The sequence below is a fragment of the Vicugna pacos genome, chromosome 21, assembly GCF_048564905.1.
Source record: "Vicugna pacos chromosome 21, VicPac4, whole genome shotgun sequence".
NCBI lineage: Eukaryota > Metazoa > Chordata > Mammalia > Artiodactyla > Camelidae > Vicugna > Vicugna pacos.
Window position 1 is genome coordinate 26851981 of NC_133007.1, and position 24860 is coordinate 26876840.

The following is a 24860-nucleotide window of genomic DNA, read 5'->3' on the forward strand; positions in this document are numbered from 1 at the left end:
AGGAGGCTGCTACTCTTCCCACATCAATGGCCTGGACCTTGCTTGGGGCCTGTCTGTGGGTGGTTGTTGGTGCTCTAAACCCTCTCCAAGTCTCCTGGTCTTGCTCTTTTGCCAGCCATGATTATATGGAATTCCCACACAATCCCTTGGACTCTGCCTTTCCTTCCTTGATCCTCGGTTCCAGGATGCAACAGCATGAGGGTGTCTGTGGAAATTTTGAGTTTATTTGTAGATATGCAGACTCGGATAGTTAATGCTTGACAGCCATGACTCACCACTGGAGTATGTGAGTTGACAGATAATGCTTCCCTCCTTCATCTGCAGAGGAAATCTTTCTGAAATCCATTTTTTTCATATTTAATATGTATAATTAGGTGAGCTTGGACATATGCAAACACCCATGACATCATCTCCATAATAAAAAGATAAACATACCCAACATCTCCCAGCATCTCCTTCTCTCTCTCTCTCTCTCTCTCGTGGTGAGAACACTTACCTATTCTCCTAAATCTTAAATACACTAACCATATTGTTAACTATAGGCATAATGTTGCACAGCTGATTTCTAGAATTTACTCCTCTAGCATAACAGAAACTTTATATCCATTGACTAATGACTTTCCATTTCCCCCACCCACACCCATGAAAACCACCACTGAGTTGTCTTCTTCTGAGTTTGACTCTTTTATATGCCTTCTATAAATGGAGTCATACAGTATTTGTCCTCATGTGACTGGCTTATTTCGCTTAGCATAATGTTCTCCAGTTTCACCCATATTGTTGCAAATGGCAAGATTTCCTTCTTTTTAAAGGCCAAATAGTATGCCATTTTGTTTAGATTCTGTATTTTCTTTGTCCATTAATCTGCTAACGGACACTTGTGTTGTTTCCATATCTTGCTACTATGAATAGTGCTGCAATGGACATGGGGGTGCCACTATCTCCTAGAGATGTGGATCTAAAGTCTTTGGGATAAATACCCACAAACAGGAAGGCCGGATCGTATGGTAGTTGTATTTTTTTTTTTTTGAGGGATCTCCATGCTTTTTCAACAGCTGCTCATTTCCCCCCCAACAGTGTACAAGGGTTCCAATTTCTCCATAACCTTATCAATACGTATCCTTTGTTCTTTTAATAATAAGCATATAGAACCACAAAGGAGCCAGGATTGCCAAAATGATCTTGAGAAAGAAGAACAAAGGTGAAGGCATCACACCTCCTGATTCCAAACTATGTTACAAAGCAACAATAGTGAAAACAGTATGGCACTGGCATAAAGACAGATGTACAAACCAATGGAACAAAATAGAGAGCCCAGAAATAAATCTATACATATACAGTCAACTGATCTTTGACCAGCATGCTAAGAACACATACGTAGAAAAAATAGTCTCATCAACAAATGGTTTTGGGAAAACTGGTTATCCACATGCAAAAAAAAAAAATTGGACATCTACCTTTTACCATTTGTAAAAATCAACTCAAAATTGATTAAAGACTTACATGAAAGACCTGAAACTATAAAACTCCTATAAAAAACATAGAAGGAAACATTTGTGACACTGGTATTGACAATGATTTCATGGATATGAAACCAAAAGCACAGGCAACAAAAGCAAAAGTCATCATGCAAGGCTACACTAAACTAAAAAGCTTCTGCACAACAAAGAAAGCAATCAACAGAGTGAAAAGGCAGCCTACAGAATGGAAAACATATATCTGATAATGGGTTAATTTCCTAAATATATAAGGAGCTCCTACAATTCAACAGCCAAAAAATAACCCAATTAAAAAGTAAGCAAAGGGCTTGAACAGACATTTCTCTGAAGAAGACATACAAATGGCCAACAAGTCTGTGAAAAGATGCTCAACATCATTAATTATCAGGGAAATGCAAATCAAAAAATTACTATTCACAAAAATGCCCTTGGTGGTTGTCTACTCTGTAACATACTCATTGTAACAGATTGTCATTCCTTTTGCCTACTTTCATCCCTCCTTGATCCTTTCTTCTTTCTCCCTAGGATTACATTTGCAAAGAAGAAATTACTTGCATGTGACTTTGCTGTAGACTCTGTTCTAGGGGGATCCAGGCTGGGACGTGCCATGAAACATATACTCTATCTGAGTTGCAGAAAGAGAAACACAACTGCCCAGTGATGAAAACCAGTGCTTAGGCCAGAGAAATCATGTGATAGGTCAGCATAGGAAACTCAGAATTGATCTAAGGCCCATTTTTGAAGGCTCTGGAAGTAACTCTGAAACTAGGCTGCTCAGTAGAGGAGCCACTAACCAGATGTGGCTGTTTAAATTTATATGTAGGCATTTGGGCTCCAAATTGTGGAACCTCAAATGTCGATTGAATGCAATAAATAACCCCAGGATTCAAATTCTAAGTTGTGTTCAGAAGGACGTATCACTATGGCGCACAGTGAAACTAAAGTGCTTTAGAAAGTGATCCGATTCTGTGCCGGGAGAGCATAACCTGACATCTGTCGTGGGTTTTCTTGGTGGAAAAGAAAAAGACCTGAATATCAAGAATTCCAACTCACTCAATCATCTAACACAGATTGAGTTTAAAATTTCAAAAGGGTGGCAATCATGAAGAATAGCCTTTTATAGGGTCGGGCAGCCTCAGTCATAGGGAAGTGGGACGGCTGGGCTGTTATTTCCCAACCAACACACAAGCCGTCTGAAATTCCCCAAAGGACTGGGCAGCCACGCTGCTACATGGGGCAGAGGCTCAGAACTGGGGGCCCTGCTGCACCTGGCAGTTAGAAGGACAGTGGCAACTGAGTGTCCACAGAGGGAGGTTCAGAATATTCCCCTCAAATCCGCAGCATCATCCCCTGACGAGGGTAGAGCCCGCTCAGCATCTCAGCAGACATCAAATAAGCTCCTCCCATTTGGCAGGCACTTGTCCCTGCAGAGGTGTGGGCGTGACCCGAATGGAAGAGTGTTGAACATACAGCAGAAAAGAGACAGAAGGTGAAACGAGACTGGGAAGGGCAACACTGCAGAGAATCCAGTGCATTATGTAGGGAGCCGCCGGGAGCCGCTGGCAAAGTGGCTGCCATAGACTTTCAGGAAAGAGGCTCTTCTGAGTCAGAAATGGGAGGAAACAGTCGGCAGTCCAGTGGGAACTCCCTTATCACACAGCCCTCATCTAAACCAGAGACTGCCCTCTTTTTCCTTCAGCACTCGTGGAGCTGCTAGGACAGGGGAACGTCAGGAAACCAAGATACACCCAGAAAGAGAGCCAGACGTGCATTTCTTCATCTGCACAGGTGACAGCTGCACCCGGGCTGTGAACCTGCAGTTAACCGACCTGGGTCCAGTCTGTGCCCCAAGTTCCTCACGCAAAAGCGCAGCCTGCCTTCTAGTGCCGTCTGGCGTCCATCAGCTGGGTGGGTGGCCTGGCGTCGTGCCTATGGAGAGGAAAGGGGCGGGAGGAAGAGGAGGCGCTGAGACTGGGAGAACTCCTCCTGCGCCAGGCAACCTATTTAACCCTCGGTGGTCAGTGTACGAGACTGGACTCCTTGGTTGTCAGCGGGGTGGATGGAGTGGTGCTCTGGGGGGCGGGGGTTCCCCCAAAGATTTAGAATTCCGTGGGGGTTTATGTGTGAGATCATTAAAAAAAAAAAGATGTTTAACTGCACCTTCTTTCCCCTCTTTTTGGGCTGCTGGCCCAGAAACTACTGCAGGGTTTTAGGAAGGTTCTGGAGAAAAATGTTTCCTCTAGCTCATCAATATCTTCGTGTGCTTCACTTTTTCTAAACATGTAAAATAAGTGTTAAAAATAAATATAACTTCAATTTATGGTTTATAAAATGTTTAAAAATTTTCGGGGGACTCAGTTGACTTTTTTTTTTTGATTGAAGTACAGTTGACACGCAGTGTTAGCTTCAGGTGTACAGCGATTCAGCTTTTGTGTGTATGTTACAAATTGATCACTACGGTAAGTCTAGTCACCACCATCACCATGAGGAGTTGTTGCAATATTATCGACTAGATTCGCCCTGCTGTTCATTCCATCCCTGTGACTTATTTATTTTATACCTGGCAGTTTGTATCTTCTAATTCCCTTCACCTATTTTGCCCATCCCCCAAGCCCTCCCCTCTGGTGACCACCAGCTTGTTCTCTGTATTTAGGAATCTGGTTCTGTTTTCTTCTGTTTGTTTTGTTTCTGTTTTGTTTTTTTTTTCAGATTCCACATATAAGTGAAACCACATGGTATTTGTCTTTCTCTGTCTGACGTATCTCACTTTGCATAATGCCCTCTGTGTCCATCCATGTTGTTGCAAATGGCAAGATTTCATTCTTAGTATGGCTGAGTAACAGTCCATTGTATACATACATCTTCTCTATCCTTTCATCTGTCGATGGACACTTAAGTTGCATTTTATATCTTAACGACCTGCTCTCCCTCATCTTCATGCTGATTTTTTTTGGTCTCATCAATATTAATCTCTTTTCCTTCTGTTATCTACCTAAAGTTTTCTTTTTTGTTTGCTACATTTGCTTTTATGTTCTGCTCCAAGAGGTACCCTGTATGTGTGTGTGGAGAGAAAGAGGGAGGGAGGGAGAGAGAATAAGTGCATGTGTGCTTTTGTGTCTGTGTATTTGTGTGAATGTATGTTTATATGGGAAAGAGCGTGAAGATCGCTTCTCTCAGGCTCCTTCTAGGGCAGACACTGTAGATCCTATTCCATTCCTGCTACCGCGTTGGGGTCTTCACACTGGGGATTCAGTGAAAGAAAGAAAGAAAGAGAGAGAGGAAAAAAAAAAGACTTGGTTGATTAAGACAGTGTGTGTGTGTCTATGTGTTGTGTGATTTGGAGATCTCTGTGTGTGTGTAGGAGGGGGTAGGTGATGGTATGTGTAGATGTGAATGTGTGTGTGTGTGTGTGTTTAAGTCCTTGGCTGCATGTGCTGGGGCATCAGGAAGGATGAGAGAAGAACAGATAATCATATTGGAACATGTTCGAGCTCTATTTCTTTGTAATAATAATAAAGAAATAAACTGAACAGAATAAAGGTGATTTGGGGGCAAAGGCTCAGAGTCAAAGGTGGCATGAAGCAGACACCATCTATACCCAGATAAGAATAATTTACTCAAGGGCAAGAAGAAAGCCCCGCTCTGGCTCAGGCTGCCCGAGGTAACAGGCTCTGATGGCCTTGCCTGCTGTCCCATTGCCAGCCCAGCGATGCCTGTGAGTACAGCTTGCACACACACACGCGCACACACGTTCCCAGTGCCCAGGTCAGGCACTTTCTGACTACAGCCCTCGCTGTGCGCAGTTCCTGCTTCACGTGAAAGAACCACAAAGAAAGCTGAGTTGGCCAATGACACACACAGCCAGATATGAGTTAAAAGTAATTTAATGAGGGCGGAACAGGGAAGATTCACTTGACTCCCCCAACCCCAACATCCCTCCTTAGATGAGCCCTGAGCAGCCACAACGCTAGCTCAGCCAGTGAGACTTGCAGCCTTATCCAGAGGCTCAGGAGCCCTCCAGACTGAGTTAGAGGGCGCAAAGAGGGAAAGGTTATGACTCAGGGTGGCAGCAGGCTAATTGCGAATGGGACGCATAAGCAGGATGGGAGGAGGGACGATGCGTCAGGTGGTCGGCTCCTCAAGGGCTTGGCTGTGGACCGCGTTACTTCTGCTTGGTCTTCTGCTGAGCTGGCCCCGGAATGACCGTTGGGGGACATGGCTCTGGAGTTATGGGGTGGCAGGGCCCCGGAGCTATGGGTTGGCAGGGCTCCGGAACCTTGGGGTGGCAGGGCTCCGGAACCTTGGGGTGGCAGGGCTCCGGAACCTTGGGGTGGCAGGGCTCTGGAACCTTGGGGTGGCAGGGCTCCTTGGTTTTGGGGATACATGGTTCCTGGGGTGGAGGCTGGCAGGGCTGTTTCACTTGCTGCTGCTGAAGCTGGGGGGGTGGGATGCAGGGCTGCTTCTGCTGGTGGGAACTCATGCTTCCAAGGAGGCTGGACCTGGAGACAGAAAAGCTGATCAGTGATTTGATCCAACAGAGAAGAAACCAAGTTAAATGCCAGATAGATTTCATTTCAGGCCCATTTAGATAAGATGGTCTCTCCTCCCCCCCTAGCTGTTTCCCACTACATGAGAGTAAAATATGCCTTGATAATTTCTGGGTCTTTCAAGAGGAGGAACTTAAAGGCAATTCGTTCTGCTCCATTTCAGTGGGGTTGGTTCCTTGGCTCTCTCTCATCCCCAGACCTGTCACATCCCTCACTGACAAGGACCCAAGAACACATATTAAGTCTTTTGGAAAGTGATACTGTAGAGACAACTGCCTTGTACACACCCTTACAGGATGCCTCTGTTTGAATCTAAGCTCCTACGACTTCACTCTGGCCTTTGTTCACACAATCCTCTCCAAAATGCTTTCCTTCCCACCTCTGCTTGTCCGAATAGCCTTCCACCATAGCTCGCAATGTGCACGGTCCCTGGGAGCTCCCCAAACTGCCCCCGCCCTTCCCCGCCCCCCTCTCTCTCACCAGTCACTGTCCACCTTGCATTTCATCTGTGTGTGTTCATGCATTAGCTTGCCCGCTAGGTTGTAAGTTTATTCAGTAAGTTCTGTAACCATCTAAGGTGCCCACCATGCCTAGCAGAGCACTTTAAATATAATAAATATTCAGAGAGGTCCATCTTATGAATTAAAAATTTTATAAGCATCATAAACTGAGAGAACAGTGGTGTTGCTGAGTGTGCCCTGGGCCTGGGATCTAGTTGCAACTCTGCTGCTCACTTAGTGTGGGAACTCGCACAGATCTGTCCCCTTCCCCGACCCCCAGTTCCACAGCTGTCCACTGAGGTCACCAACTTCACCAGCTCTAAGCTCCTTTCAAACCCAAACCATGTTAAATTTAAAATAAGGATACCCCTGTATCCTCTCCCTCCAATTAATACCCTGCTTCAGCCCTCTTACACATATTTGTCCACTTTCCTAAAACTGAAAACATGAAGAATTTCAAGTTGATTCCAATCAGAGACTCACCTGGTACACAGAGAACGGGTTGTCTAGCTGCTCCGGTCTGATGTGAAGTCCACGGCCAGCTGGCTTTTTATACAATGAATGAGCCCTGCCTCAAGGAAATGCAATCACCCTGGGCCCCTCTATTTTCATTCCTTACCTGTCAGACATGATTCACCCCACTCCCCTCAATTACCCGTTGGCTCAGCTTTTGTGATGAAAACCACCCACTTGATATTTTTTGGCACCGGCTGTCTGACAATGATGTCATCTGGGCCCAGTTCCCACTGCCACCCTTCCCCTTAGACGCAGGTGTAGAGCTTGCGCTGGGGGAGGGGTGAGCCACAGGCTTCCTGAGGGATTTAAAGGGTTCACCCCGGAGGGAGAGCTGAGTCCTTCGGTGGCCTTGCTACCTTTCTGCTCTTTTTCCTTGAGATGGTCATTCTTTATGTTCTGTGGGATAGAATACGTTTGGGCATGTGAGCTAGTGGGAAGGGAAGGGATGCAGAGGAGCCGAGCTGGGCATGAGTTGTCAGGTAGATGCTATGGCATCACAGAACTGACTGATTATAGACTCCTGGTGTGCGACATCCTAGCCCCTTACACCCAAGTCCCCCATCTTTCTCCTAACTCCGCGGAACGATGTACATTCGGAATTACTTAATTATCACCCCCCAACCCCACCCTTCCCCGACTGCTTGTTAATCTGGGTAAACCTGCTTTGCTTTCACCAACCACACCTTCACCCCTCTCCTACTTCAGAGACTTTTCAAAAGCTAATTCCACTTCTGGGATAACCTTTTCCCTCCACTCCACCCAGCCTCCTGGCTGTGGGCCTTCCTCCTTTCCTAACCCTACTGTGTACCACCCGCACCTGAAAACCTGGGAGCTTTTCTAACCACCATCACCCCAGGCCCACCCCGTGGGGCCCTCAGGGATGAATCGTCCCCAACCTCTTGCCCACTTCCAACTCCAGACACAGCTCCTGAGGGTTTTCTTCCTCTCTCTGGCTCCCTGTCTTTTGGGGGCTTTCTGAGCATCAGACCTGCACCTGTTCAAAACAACAGTGCTCCTGTGGTAATATTTGTATCCTCATTCATTCAACAAACATTCATGACATCCTTAATACATGCCAGTCCTGTCTCATGCTAGGAGCCATCCCAATATGAAGACCACTTCCACTCAACAGAGCCGGAACTCCCCAGGGTGACGAACACACCCGAGCTCAGAGACACTAGTTTTATGGCTCAGAAGCCCTCACTCAGTCCAAGGTCTCCAAGAGACAACTGAGGAGTTTGAGGCCACGAGAGGTGAAATAACGCACCCAGGATCCAACAGCAACACACCCACCAACGTGAAGAGGAATTCCACACAGAAATCCTCCGTTTGCCTTTGTCTGAACCTCCCCCTCCTCCTGACGCCTACAGAGGAAATTGAGCCCAGGCAGGAGAAAGATTAAAGGTGGAGAGCGGAGCTCAGCCTCCCTGGGGGAGGGCTGGGGGCGCTCACAGTCTTGGGGAAGCTTTCTGTGAGTGGTGATGCGAGAAGCCAGAGAAAGCCTTGCCTTTTGGGTAAAACCTTAATATTTGCTAAGATAACTCCTCTTAAGTAGGAATAAAGCTGCTGATGTTTCAAGTGGCTCTGGGGGTAGACAGAAGGTATCTCCAGCACCGCTAAAAATAGGAGGGGGCTTGTGTTAGCGTAGGTGAAGTAAGGGACTCATTCAGTTTAGGGTCACTCCCTGGACCAGGCTCTGAGAGAGGAAGGGAAAGGCTGACATGCTAAGATGCCTGTTTTGAACCAGAGTTGCTTTCTCTTTGGAGGTGGTCCCAGGGTGGCGTGGAGACAAGCCTGGGTCCCCTGAGCAGTGATGGCATTATGGATGGCAAAAGGTGAGCATCCTCTGAGCATCTGCCCAGGTATGCCTTTCCTCCATCATGGTCGGAACTGTGAGAGTCTCCTTGCCGTGGGCTTCCCTTTCCTGGGGACAGAAGAACAGGGATTCCCTGAGTCCTTAACACCAGCAATTTCCTCTAATCAACATAACATGAACCTGAAGTCACTGCTTCAGAGCTGCCCTCCAAACACACTGTGCTACTAGGTGTGGCCTTTGGAAAATCTCAATCACCCTTACGCCCAGGTGTGTGGAGAATTCCTCCTTCCCTAGCCCCTCAGCACACACCTAAATGTTTGCAGAGCACTTGCTGGCGCCTCAGGTGGTCACCTCGTATGACCTTGAGTCCTGGATGAAACTCTCACCGTGTCACCAGAGCCATTGATCCACATCCATCCTTACACGGTGCCTGATATGTAATAGCTGCTCATTGAGTTGCTAATTATAGAATGAATGAATGAATGCATGGGTGAATGAATGAATGAATGGCATTATTTGTAAAGAGAAGCCCAGAGATTTCTGGGAAGTGTTGTCTTTCGGGATAAGTTGAGAGGAGTAAGGGCTCAGCAAAGGACAGATGTCTTCCCCATCCCTCTGCTTCACGGTCGGCCAGTTTAATGACCCGCCTCCCTCTGGGCTGCTGGCCGTGCCGTCACCACAGCCGAGCTCCAAGCTTCCTGCTTCACGTTAGCTCCCCTCTAGGCTTGGGACCAGGACTCTTTCTTCACCCAAACTCCCTCCTGAGAGCTCCGGACAGAGGGAGCTCCAGGCAGAACCTGAGGCTGCATCTGGCAGGATTCTCAGCCCCGAGGAAACTGCTTCCTGCTCCCTGCCCTGGGGTGTCACCCAGCCTGTCCCCAGCCCTGGAGGATCTGAGCCCAGCTCTGAAGCTGGGGTACTTGTGCCCTCCATGGGCCTTGGCCCTGCATGTAAAGGAATTTTATGTCCTGGCACCCAGTACCCCACCCTGGCTGGACTCGCCTGCCTGCCTTCACCTGTGCCTCCTGACTCCACCCAACCCCGCTCTGGTTCCTGACTCCAGAACTTTCCCTCGACCCCTGACATCAACATCCTTCTCCTGGTTTGTTTCTCTGAAGCTCACTCAGCGGTTAGTGTTAAGTCTGTTCTTTGCTTCAGAGAAGCTCTGTTTCTTCACCGTCAGGGTTGGGTTAGCCCGTGAGTCTGGCCCCACAAACTCCCCACACAAAGAAAGGGGAAGCCAGGTGGCTTCTGACGGTAGGTACATTTCCCAGAATTTCTCAGTCTGTCATAGGAGCCCCTCCTTAAAACACAAGCGGCTGCTGCTTTTCCCAAGTCAATGCCTGGCTCCCTCTGGACTGACTGTGGATCCTCCACTCGCTCTGAGCAGGCCTCTGTGCATCCCTCACGTGCAGAACGGGGAAGAGGGCAGCGCTGAGCCTACTTCCTGACTGAGGTCACTCCCTCCCCCTTTACTTCCCCAAGGCCCAGAGCTTGCAGAGACTGTCACACCGAATTCAAATTCCAGTCATTTTGCCATAGGAACCAATATATAAAATATGGTAACATGTGAAAACAAGCAGTATTAAGTTTTGCTGTCGCCATCCCCCAATCACCACGAGGATCCTCGGAGACCAGAATTTTGGCTGCTGCCCATTTCAGGTCACAATGGTTAAAGAAAAACAAAATCTCTATAACACAGTGTCCCCTATCTGAAAAAGAAGACGAGAAGGACCAAATCCCAGGGTTTAGAAGCCTCCCGAACATTTTGGTCCAGTAGTCAGGAGAAGAGATGGTTACACACAGGGATGCAGAGGTGGAGAGAGCACAAACGTCCTAGTGCTGGAGAACCTCTACCCAACCCTGTCCCGCTGAAGGCAAGAGACAGATGGGGTTGTTGCAGCAAAGTGTGTTACAGCTCAGTTGTGACAGCTCAGTTGTGACAGCAACCTGGATCCAGACGAGAGACCAAGCAGCACTTGGAGGGTTAGAAAACTCAAGTTTATTATGCCAGCAAGCCCAGAGGAGTTAACACTCCAAGCTCTGGACCCTGTCTGTAGGTTTACACAGGCTTTTATAGGCTGCCATTCTAGACTTTGCAACATTTTGTAACATCATATGCAAATAAGGTATAACAAAGATGACTAATTAGGAACAAGCTTGCTAGAAATGGACCAATCAGGAGTGAGCTCCATGCAAATGAAGCACTACAAATGGATCAATCAGGAATTAGCTCAGGGAACCAATAGAATCTTAGGGGTAAGTTTCACTTTCCTAGAAGTAAGCCGTTTCAGAGTTTAAAAAGCGAAATAATGCTGCAGGGCCAGGGAACCAAATGGTGCTGGCAGGAGGGTAGTGGCCCTGCCTGGGGGTCCTGCCGTCTCTTTTCATGGGGCTTCCCACCTCAGGATGGGGAAGGGACTCTGTCCAGTCTTCACAGCCTCGTTAGCAGCAGAATCAGACAGAAGCCTTTCTTCCTAAGAAGAAAGCACGTCCCTTGCCCTCCCTCTTTTCTTTTCCCAGTCCCTGATGGGATGGACAAAAATTTAAATCTGGCTTCTCTTGCTTGGATCAGGTAGAAAAGAAAGGACCTAGGCTTAGAGTCCCGCACAGTTGTAAAGCCTTTTCACCCATATTAGTTGGATGACCTTGAGCGAGTTACCTAAACTTTCTGCACTTTAATGTCCTATTTTTTTTAAATTTAAGTATAGTTGATTTGCAGTGTTGCGTTAGTTTCTGGTGTACAGCATAGTGACTCAGTTATATATATGTATATATACATTCTTTTTCATTATATGTTATTGCAAGTTACTGAATATAGCTCCCTGTGCTGTACAGTAGGACCTTGTAGTTTATCTACTTTATATGTAGCAGTGTGTATCTGCTAATCCCAAACTCCTAATTTATCCTTCCCCCTCTTTCCCCTTTGGTATCCATAAATTTGTTTCCTATGTCTGAGTTACTTTCTGTTTTGTAAGTAAGTTCATTTGTGTCATTTTTTTTAGATTCCACATATAAGTGATGTCATATGATATTTGTCTTTCTCTGTCTGACTTACTTCACTTAGTATGACCGTCTAGGTCCATCCATGTTGTTATAAATGGCATAATTTCACTAAATGTCCTATTCTTTACAATAGGAACTTTAAGTTGTATGACACAAGATTGTTGTAAAGATGAAATGAAAGGATTCTTCAAACACTTTTAAAGTGAATGGGCTAGAAATATTATACATAATCAGTCTTATTAATTTGTCTCCTTCTTTCCTCCCCCTTCGAATCTGATGAATCTTTTCTTGTATTGTCTGTGTGTTTCCCTTTTGCTGCTCACAGCATGTGTGTGCGAGTGTGTGTGTGTGCACGCGTGTGTGTGTGGACCCAAGGGCAGGGTGCCCTTCCTGAGTGGAGCAACATGCTTGGGTTTTACGATTGCTTTATCCCTCCTCATTTTTTCCTCTACACTTTCAGATGTTCATGTTTGTCAGATAATACCTTGAGTTACTGGGCATTAGCAATGACTGCATAGTCCATGCTTTATATGAGTCGGATGGCAGGGGGTGACTTAAGTTGCTGGTGACCAGGCAATGACCAGGGCATGCCCTAGATAAGGAAACTGAAGCAGAAAATTGTTAAGTGACTCTCTCAAGAGGTCATAAAGTTAGGATGTGCTGGGATACAGTCCCTTAACAACTTTGCCATATTGCTTGTCAATACTAGTGGGGGGCTCCATATGCTGGTCTACTCTTAGAAGGAGGAGAGGGAGGAGGAGGAAGAGAAGGAGGAGGAGGAGAGGGAGGAGGAGGAAGAGAAGGAAGAGGAGGAGGGGAGGGAGGGGAAGGAGTCCCAGATGGGTCCTGACATTCTCACACAGCTTAACTGATCAATTGGAAATAGAGTTCTTCTGGGTATGGATGATCAAAGACACACACACACACACACACACACACACACACATATATTTTTTAATTGAGGGTATTGAATTTCAAAATGGAATCTGAGATGGTTCAGACTACTGCCCTAGATAAATGCTCCCTCACTGATCATTCATTGCCCCTTGGGCTGCTGAAGAGGCAGAGTGATAACCACATGACTAAACATACTTGGACAGAGAGTCCAAAACCCCATCGCGGGTGGCTGCTATTTGTAGTTGTTGGTCCCCTCTTGTTTATTCAGCTGTGCCTGCTTCATCACTGACCCACTTTGTAAAGCAAGTGCCTCCAGAGTCCAGGGTGACCTTTATAGATTTTGGAAACATGAAGTCCCAGGTTCACATTCTAGCTCTGCTCCTTACCGGCTGTGTGTGTGTGTGTGTGATATTCAGAAAGTTTCTTAATAATAATTGCTTCCATTTGATTAGCACCACAAAGTGTTAGACTTTGTTCTATGCACTTGACACTAATCTGCACACTATCACTGCAAGGAACGGGTCCTTAAATCCACTCTACAGACATGGAAGCTGAAGCACAAAGACTGTCATCTGACTAAGTTTATGTGGCAAATAGGTGGTGGGGCCAAGAGGCAAATCCAGCATTTGACTCTGAGACCTTAAGAATCTGTTTATCTTACCTGTGAGTTAGGAATGATAAGATGGGCTGCCAGGGCTGCTATTAAACGTGATTACCTATGCAAAACAACTACTGTAGTGACGAGGGCACGGCAGATGGATGCGAGATATCCAGGAAAGTGCTTCTCCTGAGGGTCTGAAGCACATCTATTATTAGACTCATCTCCAGTGACTCAGAACATTCCATAATTTTCTTGATTTGTGAAGTAGTCAGTCAGTCATTTATTTAACACATATTTGCTGAATGACAACCACACGTCAAGCATGAAGTCCTACCCTTGCCAAAGTCTGGTGGAGAAACAGGCATCGTTCTGTGAGCTTCTGGGACTCAATACCCATCAACGAAGAGTGCTCCCCGATGGAGACTGACTTGAGCATAAGACACGGAAGAAACCTAAACGTTCATCGACAGATGACTGGGTAAAGAAGTTGTGGTATATATGTGTGTATATATATATATATATATACACAATGGAATATTTCTCTGCCATAAAAAAGAATAAAATAATGCCATTTGCAACAACATGGATGGACCTAGAGATTGTCATTCTAAGTGAAGTAAGCCAGAAAGAGAAAGAAAAGTACCATAGGATATCACTCATATGTGGAATTTAAAAAAAGAAAAAAGAAGACACTAATGAACTCATCTGCAAAACAGAAACAGACTTTCAGACATAGTAAACAGTCTTATGGTTACCAGGGGAAAGAGGGTGGGAAGGGATAAATTTGTGAGTCTGAGATTTGCAAATGTTAACCACTATATATAAAAATAGATAAAAAACAAATTTCTCCTGTATAGCGCAGGGAACTATATTCAATGTCTTGTGATAACTTTTAATGAAAAAGAATATGAATATATGTATGTATATGAAATGAAATACATGTATGAATAGGAAAACGAATATATGTATGTGTGTGTGTGACTGGGACATTGTGCTGTACACCAGCAATTGACACATTGTAACTGACTATACTTCAATTAAAAATAAATAAATAAATTAAGACAGTGGGTAAAAAAGAATCACTTGGGATGCTTGTTAAAGATACAGTGACAACCTCTTCATCCTACTATAATAGAAACAGATAGGGGAGGCCTAAGGCTCTGTGTCTCTAAAGTGTTCACCAAGTGCTTTTTATGATCAGGTAAGTTGGGAAACACTAGATTGTAAACCCAGTGGCTTTTCTACCTTGATTGCAACTTACAGACAGAATCTGGTATCTTGAAAAAAAAATCCCCAAGTGGCCTCCACTCGAGATTTTATTTAATCAGTTGATTTTTGATTTTTTAAAAAGTCCTCAGATACCACCAGGTTTGAAAGTCACTGCTCCAACAGGTTATCTCAACTAGAACCTGAATCCAGACAAGGAGCCGCAGTCCCATGACCCCTCCAGGTGGAAGGAGGTTCAGGTGGGCGCTGATTTGCCTGGGCACATGTTCATGTTGATACAGCTGGATGCCCATGGAGGTGAGTGTTTGGCCTGAGGATACTGGGAACCTTGGGAAGCAATTAAGTCCCATCCCAGGAAGGCTAAGTACTTCCGCATACCCTTGAACTCCCACCCTCCCTCCAGGGAATCATCAGAAGACAGACCCAGGCGGGCTTATCTGGGCTGATCCTGGAGCCAGTGGCCTCAAGCCAGGAGCTGGCCCTGTGTCACCTGCCTGGACACCGCCACCTGCATGGTATAGAGACTTTTTGGTGGTGTAAGAAAAGCAAAACTCTGCCACCACTCATCTTATGTTTTTAGCTGGGACTCAAAAAAAAAAAAAAAAGACAGATGAACAAAAGGAAATCAAACCATTTATTAATGCCCGTAGCACACATCAGAGGAGAGAAACCTGAAAAAAGAGCTCAAAGCAGGACTGCGGTTAAACAGCATCTTCCACAAGGGACAAGACATTTGTAGAGAAATGACAGGACAGAGGAAAGCGGCTTTCGGCTTCCAAGGGCAGCAAACTGCGGGAAGGTAAATACGTGGGTGGGAACTGACGGAGGAGGTTTGGTTTGCAGATGCCTCTGGTGCCATCCCAGTCCGGTAAGATTCTAGCTCTAGCAGAGGAATTTATATCCTGCTTTTAGGCAGAAAGGGGGGATTTTTTTTCCTGTTTGCTGTTCCTGAATCGCCTTCAGCTCAAAATAATTTTTATGGCAAAGAAGCGTATTTTGGGGTGACATATTCTGATTTCCTGTGGACTAGAGGTCCATGCTTGCTACCTCCAAGGAGCCTCTGGCAGGGCCAGATTATGACCTTTGGAGTCCCAGAGAGCTAAGGATGATGGGTTTCTGTCCTCCTCCCCCGCTCACTAGAAATAAACCTTTATTTTTCAAAATCACCTAAAACGCACAGTTGTCGCTTCTTTTTACATTCTCTGATTACCACAGTCTGAAATGGTTTATGAAATCTGACCTTTCACTTGTTTGTTCTTTCATTTATCCATTGTGTCATTTTCTGGGCATCTCTGGCGCCAGGATCACATGGACTCCGCTTACTAATGTTGTGGGACAGTGTGTATGTGGGGGGGCTGTGACATGGTGACATGCAGGTTGGTAAAAGAATTTACCAGAGATAAAGTATGGGAGTAGAAAGGAGTTTATTAGGGGTGCACTGCCATGGACCACAGCGGGCCACACAGACGAGAGGTGCCTGCTGAGCCCCGAGGGCCGGTTCCTAGGCATTTGTAAAGTTGGGTGGCAGGGCACCTGACCGGCTTGTGCACAAGGCTCTGACTGGCTGTAGGTGAGGTAAGAGGTTTAGGGTCTGTGAAGGGCTGTGGGGTTTATGACTCTGGTAAGGTGGGCTGAAGCAAGCCGGCCTGAGCTATTGCGAGATTTGGCATTACCTAGGGCTGTTTGTTTGTTGGGGAAACACGCCCAGTAGAGAAAGTACTTTGTGTTTTAAGGATCAGAGGCAGACGTCTGAGAGCCCAGGAATGGGGTCGCTGGACTGTGAAGGACGTCGGCCGGCCCCACACTCCCCACTCCACTTGCCCAGAGCACTCTCCCAGCCCCACAGGCAGAACAGTGTGGTCACAAACTGGGGCAGCTCTTTCCCCTGCCACCTCCTCTTCAGGCCAGGAGCCCCTTGGAAGCGAAGTGCCCAGTCCTGGGTGTCTGCATGGGAGCTGTTCTGACACTCAGTTCCTTTGGAGAAACGGACAGGGTTTCTGTAGTCATACTGGACCACACTGAACCTCAGCATGTCCATGTCCTGGCTGTATGACTGCATCCAGTCAATTAGGTCCCAAGGCTTAGTTTTCTCACATGTGAAATGCTGTGATGGCTTAATAACAATTATCTGCAGAATTTCTATGAGAATTGGTGACAATGTCCACAAGTGTCTGTGTATATTACATGCTCAATAAATGCTTGGTCTTGTCATCATCGTTTACCACTGGGGGGTTAACTGCCAAAACATTCGTCTCAGGACCCTCCTCTGCCTAGAGAGGGGCCAGATGGAAGTCTTTTTACTGCCTCAGAAATCTATGCTAATTGTAAACTGCCTCTTTCCCAGCCTGGTGAGCTCTCTGGACTGGGAAAGAAGAGACGTGGGTTCCACTTCCGGCTCCACAGCAAAATAAACCTGTGACTTCGAGCAAGTCCCTTCACCTCAGTCCTTTGTCCATAAAATGAGAAGTTGGGTTGGATTCCTTCTTCCTTCATCCTGTGACCCGACCTTATAAAAGCCCCCAACAGCTGGCCCTCGGGGCTCATGTGGGCACCTCTCGTCTGTATGGCCCGCTGTGGGCTATGGCAGTGCGCCCCTAATAAACTCCTTTTCTACTGTCATACTTTGTCTCTGGTAAATTCTTTTTACCAGTCTTTTACCTTTTACAACAGTCACTGTGCCACCGACCCGCCCCCCCTCTGTCCCACAACAGTGAGGAGGGACAGAGAGGAGAGATGGCGGTGAGCCCTCCCTCCCCTCCTGCAGCATTCAGAGTCCTTGTAAGTATACTTTCTTGTCCTCAGAAGAACAGAAATATGATTTGAATCTTAATGACTTGTTGTGAAAGGTGTATATAGCAAACTGGCTTCCCTGATGCGAAACTACTTGCTGAGAATAACTTTAACCCAGAGGCTGTGCTCCAGGAAGGAGGTAATAGGCTGATAATCTCAGAAGAGTGGACAGACCTCCGAGTTCCTCCTTAAGATTCATGGAGGTTAAGAGGACGTAGCCCCTGTAAAATGCCCTGATTATCACCTTTTCTGTTCCATCCAATTTGTTTTATAAAACCTTAAGACACCAAACCCCAAGCTGGGCTCAGAGTCTTTAAGGCATGAGCCTGCTGGGACTCCCGTTGCCGGGCAGAGCGGTAAGGCTGCTTTGTCCTTTGTTCCCAAGACTCTGCCTCCGAGTTTGAATTTGCTTTTCGGGGTGCAGAGGCCGATTTTTCGGTAACATTGTGGACGGAGTTTGAAGACATGATAGGGTAGGAAATCTGTGAAGTCTAGGAAGGATCAGAAAAATCATTTGTCAAGTCGATTAAGGAGGAAAAATAACTTAAAGAATTTGGAAGTGTATTTTACGGGAAAGTTCAGTCAGCTCAATGAATTTTCACAAAGCGGCTGCATCCGTTTCCATAGGACCCAGACAAAGACACAGAACCCGACAAGCCCCCTGCTGCAGCCTTCATCTCACGTCCAGGCATTTTGACTCTACATAAATGGGACCATTCAGCACATGCTTTTAACTTCTACTTTCTTCTCCTTAAGATTGTGTGTATGAGATTTGCCCAAGCCGTGTAATGCAGTGTGTCTAATCTCATGGTTGTGGGGCATCTCATTGTATGAATGTACCACAGTTAATTTCTCCGTTCTGCTGTTTATGGGATTTAGGATATTGTCGACACGGACTTAATACAAATCCTGCTGCCATGAACCTCTTTGTATGTGTGTCTCAGCAGCACGTGCGCACGTTTCTGTTGTGCACACGCTGAAGGGTGAGCCTGCTGGGATGGCGATGCGAATGCTCAGCTTTAGAAAATACCATCCAGCAGTTTCCCAAAGCGGCTGCCCAGTTTATTCTCCCGTCAGCAGGGAAGGAGGGTTCCTGCTTATCCACGTCCTCACCAGAACCTGGTATTGTCCATGTCTTTGATTTTAGCCAGTGTGTTGCACTGTGTAGTGGTGTCACATTTTCATTCTAATTTGAATTTCCCTGATAACTAGTGTTCAGTGCCTTTTTAAATGTTTATTGGTCATTTGAACATTCTCGTTCATGAAGTACCTGTTTGAGTCTTTGCCCATTTTTCTAGTAGGTTGTCTGTAGTTTTTACTGATTTGAGCAGTCCTTTATATATTCTGAATATAATGCTTTATCTATTAAATATATGTGTATGTATGTGTATATATGTGTATAAAAATTTCCCAGTCTGTGTCTTTTAGTAGTCTTCTTGGGTGAACTGAAGTCCTTAGTTTTAATGTAACCCAATTTATTAACTTTTTTTTATAGGCGACTCTTTTGTGCTGTTTAGGAAATCTTTGCTTACTCCAAGGTTTGGTGTTTTCTTCTAAAATCATGTATTTTCTAACTTTCAAATTCAGATCTACAATGTATCAGGGATTGTTTTTGTGAATGCATAACGTGGGGGTTAACATGTACTGGTTCTGTGAGAATGTCTGTTTGACCCATCACCAGTTACTTGCTAAATATTATGGATGAGTGATAAGTGAGTGAGTGAGTGTGAGTTAATGAATAAATAAATACATGGAAATTCCATTTGTACATGTTTGCAGAAGTGCTTTGTAGCACTCGCACGTCATTTATGTATGTTTTGTCTGCTTTTTCAGCATGACAACTTCCAATAGGCAAAACCGCAACCGGCAAGTAGGCTGGGGATTTCTAGTGGTAGGAGCTCAACTTCATCCTTCCTTAGACACAGTTAGCTGGCAGGCGGCTTCCAGACTCTTGCCAGCTAGTCAGGCTTTCCCTCCCCTCCTTTACCCAAGATGTCAGGGTCTGGCACCCCCCATCATTAATTGCTGGAGACCAATGAAGTCCCTGAGGATGACTCCTGGGCACGTGTGTGCTCGCACACTCGCTCCCCCAAACATCCCCTCAGAACCAGTGAGTGCATCCCAGACTGGGGCCAGGACATAGACAAGGACGTGAAGCACAGATGTATTAAGGGAGGACACCGGAAAGAAGCTCGGAGAGGGGGAGCTGGGGGAGGGAATCCTAGCTGTGACCAAAGGGGAGGCTGGGGAAGATGAGGCCTCTTTCATGTCCACCCAGGAGAGCATCAGAGTGGGATATAGAAGAAGACAGGGAGCAAGGGGGTGCATGTGATGAGGGGCTCAGTGGGAGGAAATCCTGACAGTGCTTCGTTGGGCAGGAGGAGGCAGGAGAGGAGGGCAAATCCTGGGGCTGGGGGAGGAGAAGCAGGAGGAGGAGGAGCTACATCTGGTAGCCCGGACGGTGGGCCTGTGTTATCTCAGTCCATACTTACTTCTGTTTACTCTTGGGGGCCTGCTGGGCTGAGGGACACTTCGGCTGGGCTGGGATGGCTGCGCCCTTGGGTGGGCATTGCTTCTTGGCCTTGGGAGCGCATGGGTTCTTGGTTTGGGGTGCACATGTCTCCTGGCATTTGACAGGGGGTGGCTGACAGGGCTGCTTCACCTGCTGCTGCTGGGCCGTCCACGGTGGGCACCGGTGCTGCTGTTGCTGCTGGGAAGACATGGCTGCAGGACAGCTGAGCCTGGAAGAAACGTGGGCACAGACACCATGAGAAGGGTTTTCTCCGTCTCCTCTCCCTCCTGACTCCTAAAGAGTGTTTTCTGCAGCAGCCAAGGATGTGCTAAGTGGTTAGCAGCCGTGAGCTGACTAACGGGTGGATTCACATGCACTTACTGGGATCTTTCTTTCTCTTTCCTCCTTTACCTCAGCTGCTCTGATTTCCTAGCTTCCTTCACCCTCGCACGGACTCCTGACCCAACTGAATGTATCACTTTTTTTTTATCTTAGTCTTAACAGGAAATAAGATGAGGTTCTGAGTCAAGAATTAAAAGGTGACCCAGATATTTTACCAGATCAAGGCATGAGATCTTGGCTGATAGGTTGGCAATACCAACTATCTACCTTGGGAAGGGCAGACAATGGGCGTGGGAAAGGGTGGAAAGCCACGAGGAAGGGGGAAGGAGCAGTGTGTCTTAGAGAGAAGCGCCGTGGTGTAGAAGTGATGGGGCTGGGGAGAGCTGGTCCTGGGACCCCAGAGGCCTGAGTTCTAATCCCGGTGCTATCCCTGACTTAACCTTGGAGTGCTAGGGCAACTCCTTTTTTTCCTTTTTTTAAATGGTAAGGCAGGTTATTTAATGCAGCTGTGGGACAGTGGTTCTAACCGTCCAAGGAGAACTGGGGAACTGAAGGCCAAATAGATCACTGGAGGTCAGGGATGGCAGGAGGATGGTTTACCAAGAGGCAGCTTGGTTCAGAGGAAAGAGCACTGGCCAGGAAGGCACAGGTGTGGGTTCCAGAGCCACACCTGCCACCCACCTGCCAGGCACACCCCTGGGCCACTTAACGTCTCTGGACTTCCATGCCTTTATTTGGAGGATGTTGATCTGGAAAGTCTCTGAGGCCTTCCCGGCTCTGACGTGTGTCTCTGGTTTTCTTTGGAGGCATCATTCCTGGTCTTCTAAGCTTACACTTATAATGGCAAGTATAGGTCCCAGCTGGCAGTTCTGACAGTGAGGCTGCACAGTGTAAAACACAATATTCATTGTACCCGTTTCTGTAAAGCTAAAAGCAGAGCTTGAGAAAGCTCACTGGCAGGGCCGACAAGGCAGAAAGGGTGCGACAGGCTTCGGAGGAGGTGCAGGATTGCTATAAAATGCTACAGCTCTAAATGTCTCCCCTCAGTGAGAAAACCCCTCAAACCCAGAGTAAGGAAATTAGTCACACCTAGCATTGGTGCGGAACGGAGACTGAGTTTCCTGAGTAACAATTAGTGTGACATTTCCTTAATTGTCACGAGGCTTATGTCGTTTCTCTGATCACCCAGAGAGGATCTTGGCCTAGTGGCTCAAGACAGATCAAAGAGCAGGAAAGGGCCCAGCAGATCCCAGGAGGACAAATGAATTACCACTTACCGGAGGCGCAAACCAGACCCTAGAAGAGGAGGCTGAACACAGGTCCATGTCAGCTACTCCTGGCCACCTTATCAGGGCCCCTAACCTGCCCCAGGCGCTTGGCACAGCCCTGATCACCACCTCCCAGGGGACTCCTCACCCACGTCTCCCACCTGCTCTTCCTCCGGAGACTCGCCTCGCTGGCCTGTTTTGAAGAAAACCACCCACCAGCTATCCCAGCATTGCAGGTCCCTGTCTTCTGGAGCTGACTCCATCCACCTAAGGCGTTTGCTCAAGGGCTCGAAAGCTTCTCAAAACAGAACAAACCTGAAGCTCCGTTTGCAGACTTGGAGTTATCAGAGACATTGAGGAAGGAAGAAGAGGAGGGGGAATGTGGGCTTGGGGCACTTCCAACAAAAACAGGAACATCACCTTTTCTGCTACTGCTGCGGTTTCCTGAGCGATCACGGTGCCCTGAGGTTAGCCTCGAGCCCATTGTTTTAGTTTCCCATTATAGCTCCTATACGGTGAGGCCATGGTTACAGGTAGAAGAATGGGAATGGCGCCCCCAGGCTCAATCTCCGTGACGGTGTTGTGTCCCCCCTGCCCACCGGGAGTCAGACTGCCATGGGTATTAGTGGTGGTGAAAGAGGGTTGGGTAGAATTTGGCCTCTGGGGTAGAGTTTCCAGATAATATAGGACACCCAGTTAAATTTGAATTTAAGATAAAGAGAATTTTTTCAGTATTAAGTATGTCCCCAGTATTGCATGAGACATACTACAAAATTCCTTGCCGCTTATCTGAAATGTAAATATAACTAGGTAGGCTGCATTTATTTGCTAAATCTGGCAACTTGACTCCAGGACTTATTCAGTTGGGAGGGAGGAGCCCTGGCCCTGCACTCGGCCTCCTAGCCCCTGGGATGGGGAAATACAGGATTTTGGGGCCACTGCCTCAAACCTCAGGATCCTGTCAACTAAAGTCCATTGATGTGTTTATTTCTGTCATTATCAGAGCAAAGGGTAAGGCTGCCTGAAAAGTGATGGAAATATCTAAAAGTTCCTTCGAAAGCATTTTTCAAACCCCTTGCCTTATTTAAGTGTCACGGCAATTCTGTTGGGTAGGGCAAATCTGATGTTATAGTTTAAACAAGTAGATCTAAAGAAGTTAACTGACTTGCTCAACAGCACGCAGCTAGTAGGGGTGGAGCTGGGTGGGGGCCCTGGCCCAGGGCTCGTTTCTCCTGCATGACAGTGGCTGGCGTCTCCGCTGTGGACAAGTGACTGTCGCTGGGTGGGGGCCATGACTAATGATCTTTTCTGAGTTTCCTGTCATATATAGGCCGAACATTGATCATTTTAGGGGGTCAGCCTTGCTTAAAAATTAACTCTTCCTTGAATTTCCTGTCCAGGCCAGACCTCCTTCTCCACCCTCTCCCAAGCTTAACAACTTTAAGAATGAAACATTCTGGGTTCCAGATTCCAGGATCTGCATTCCACCTTCGAGATGAATACCACCGCTGCCTACACCCACCTCTTCCCTGTTTCCACACCATTATCCCCATCCTGATGCAAACCCTCTAAAAGAGAAACCTGCAGCAGGACGGACTGGGTGTGGACACAGGTCAAGATGTTCTCACGATCACCTAGAAGGCGTCAGTGTATGTGTGACTGCTCAGGAAGGGGTAGATTGAGCCCGCCCTACTGTCTTGATCACCCGTGTATCTTCTCTACAATAAACCTTACTTCTTATTTTCCTGTTCTGCTCATTGGCCTCTTACTTTGTTTGTCAACAACTCCTGCTCAGTTCTGAGGATTCTATCTAGTAATAAACCTCAGCTTATAACACAACTATCACCTCACAGGATGCTTCGAGGTGGGGTGTGGGTTATGGATGCTAAACAAGACTGGCTTCGAGGTGGCTGTATCCTCTGGGTCATGAACATCCAAGAGTCAATCAAACTTAGATGCATCTAACATGTTAGACTTTTCTAAACCCTGGCACTCAACTTCCCTGGCGGCCGCATTATCCCTGCTTTATAGAGGGAGAAACTGAGACTTGGAATGAAGACATGCTTGACCCAAGGTCACACAAGATTAATGTCAAAGCTGGGGTTGGATCACAGGTTTCCTGATTTCACAGCAATTTTTAGTCTGTTGTAGTGCTCATAGCACTGGGCCGCTTCCTGGCAAAGTTAGGAAGCTGGTCCTGGTGGTCTCCACCTCTGGCACCAGTCCCCCATTCTCTTTCCTCTCTGGCATACAGGCACTGTCTTTCCCACCAAGCCTGTCACCCTCCTTCCTCTTAAAGACCCTAACTGATCCCTCTCCCCTATGCTCCAGGCAAGGTGCATTTTTATTAGTCATTAAACCTTAGAAAGCACCTCTATATACCATTTTCACAACCCTCTATGAAGAAAGCTAATTGTATTACAAATTTTATAGATGGAAAAGTTGTGGCTTTGATGGCAGCTGGATCTGGAATCCAGAAATGAGAGCCCAAGTCTCTTAAATTTGTAATGGCTCCTTTCCAGACAACCTGACTGGCTAGGATAGTGGATTCTTTCAAAGGAGGAGAGGAGACTTCTTGGCGCCCCTCAAACCACCCCATGTAGACAACTCCTCCAGGCGAGGTGGGTCCGAGAAGCTATGAAGAATGCTGGATCTGTAGTGCCCGCTCGCACCCCCACTGCCCCAGCCTGGCCGGACACCAGACTGTCATCTGGCCCTTTGTGAGTCCTGTAACTGCTCTCCCATCCTCAGAGGACCATACTGTATTGAAATCAGGAAGCCAGGCTGTGCATCTTGCCTCTCTAGGGAGAAGACACCTGAGAGCAGGTGTGTGCCCATGACTCCATCAGGGAGGGGAGGGCACAGGCAAGACTCATTTCCAAAGGTGAGTCAAAGCTTGAGAAACCCCAGCCCCACCCTGCAGACAAACAATGGGGTGACCAGGCAGCAGAGACCTGACACTGGGAGGGGACTCTGCCAGGGACAATGCTAATCACCTAATTCTCCCTTTAGATTCATATTCACCCAGGCACCTTTGTCTCTAGGCTTTGGGGGAAAAGAAGGGCTGCTGATGGCGCCATCTGGAGATGCATAGAACCTATTTATCATGCTATTTCCAAGACTGAAACAAAGTAAGACACAAAGGAGAGCTGTGGATTACTCATGAGAGGCTTTTAGGAGGGGAGGACTGTGCTTGGTAGAGAGAACAGTGGAGGTTTGGGGCTGCCAGCATTCCTATGTTTAAGCTGTTTATCCAGCAAAATAGATATGGAGACAACCCAAATGTCCATCAACAGATGAATGGATAAAGAAGATGTGATACACACACACACACCCTCA

At 46.9% G+C, this 24860-nt stretch overlaps 2 protein-coding genes and 1 long non-coding RNA gene across 12 annotated transcripts; 1 reads left to right on the forward strand and 2 right to left on the reverse strand.

The window, feature by feature from the left end:
- Positions 1 to 5367: 5367 nt before the first annotated feature.
- LOC102542655 (uncharacterized) lies at positions 5368 to 7185 on the reverse strand. 3 transcript variants are annotated; one of them, XM_015248189.3, is made up of 2 exons: positions 7030 to 7185; positions 5368 to 5998 (listed from the first exon to the last, which is right to left on the reverse strand). In XM_015248189.3, exon 2 carries the CDS (start codon positions 5977 to 5979, stop codon positions 5662 to 5664), a length of 318 nt encoding a protein of 105 aa, XP_015103675.1. In that variant the 5' UTR covers positions 5980 to 5998; positions 7030 to 7185; the 3' UTR covers positions 5368 to 5661. The 3 variants fall into 3 exon arrangements, with proteins under 3 accessions (XP_015103675.1, XP_072802628.1, XP_072802627.1); XM_072946527.1 differs by having other exon boundaries at positions 5368 to 5992; positions 7030 to 7147; XM_072946526.1 differs by having other exon boundaries at positions 5368 to 6013; positions 7030 to 7104.
- A 12354-nt stretch (positions 7186 to 19539) lies between these two features.
- Positions 19540 to 22925, reverse strand: SPRR4 (small proline rich protein 4). 8 transcript variants are annotated; one of them, XM_072946533.1, is made up of 3 exons: positions 22687 to 22754; positions 21942 to 22029; positions 19540 to 20140 (listed from the first exon to the last, which is right to left on the reverse strand). In XM_072946533.1, the coding sequence occupies exon 3, from the start codon at positions 20119 to 20121 to the stop codon at positions 19888 to 19890; it is 234 nt and encodes a 77-aa protein (XP_072802634.1). In that variant the 5' UTR covers positions 20122 to 20140; positions 21942 to 22029; positions 22687 to 22754; the 3' UTR covers positions 19540 to 19887. The 8 variants fall into 8 exon arrangements, with proteins under 8 accessions (XP_072802634.1, XP_072802635.1, XP_072802632.1 ...); XM_072946534.1 differs by lacking the exon at positions 21942 to 22029 and adding an exon at positions 21837 to 21855 and having other exon boundaries at positions 22687 to 22739; XM_072946531.1 differs by lacking the exons at positions 21942 to 22029; positions 22687 to 22754 and adding exons at positions 20982 to 21134; positions 21531 to 21687.
- On the forward strand, positions 21756 to 23263 carry LOC140688104 (uncharacterized). The gene is made up of 2 exons (XR_012062844.1): positions 21756 to 21988; positions 22922 to 23263. It is a non-coding gene; the product is annotated as an uncharacterized lncRNA (long non-coding RNA).
- Positions 23264 to 24860: the final 1597 nt, after the last annotated feature.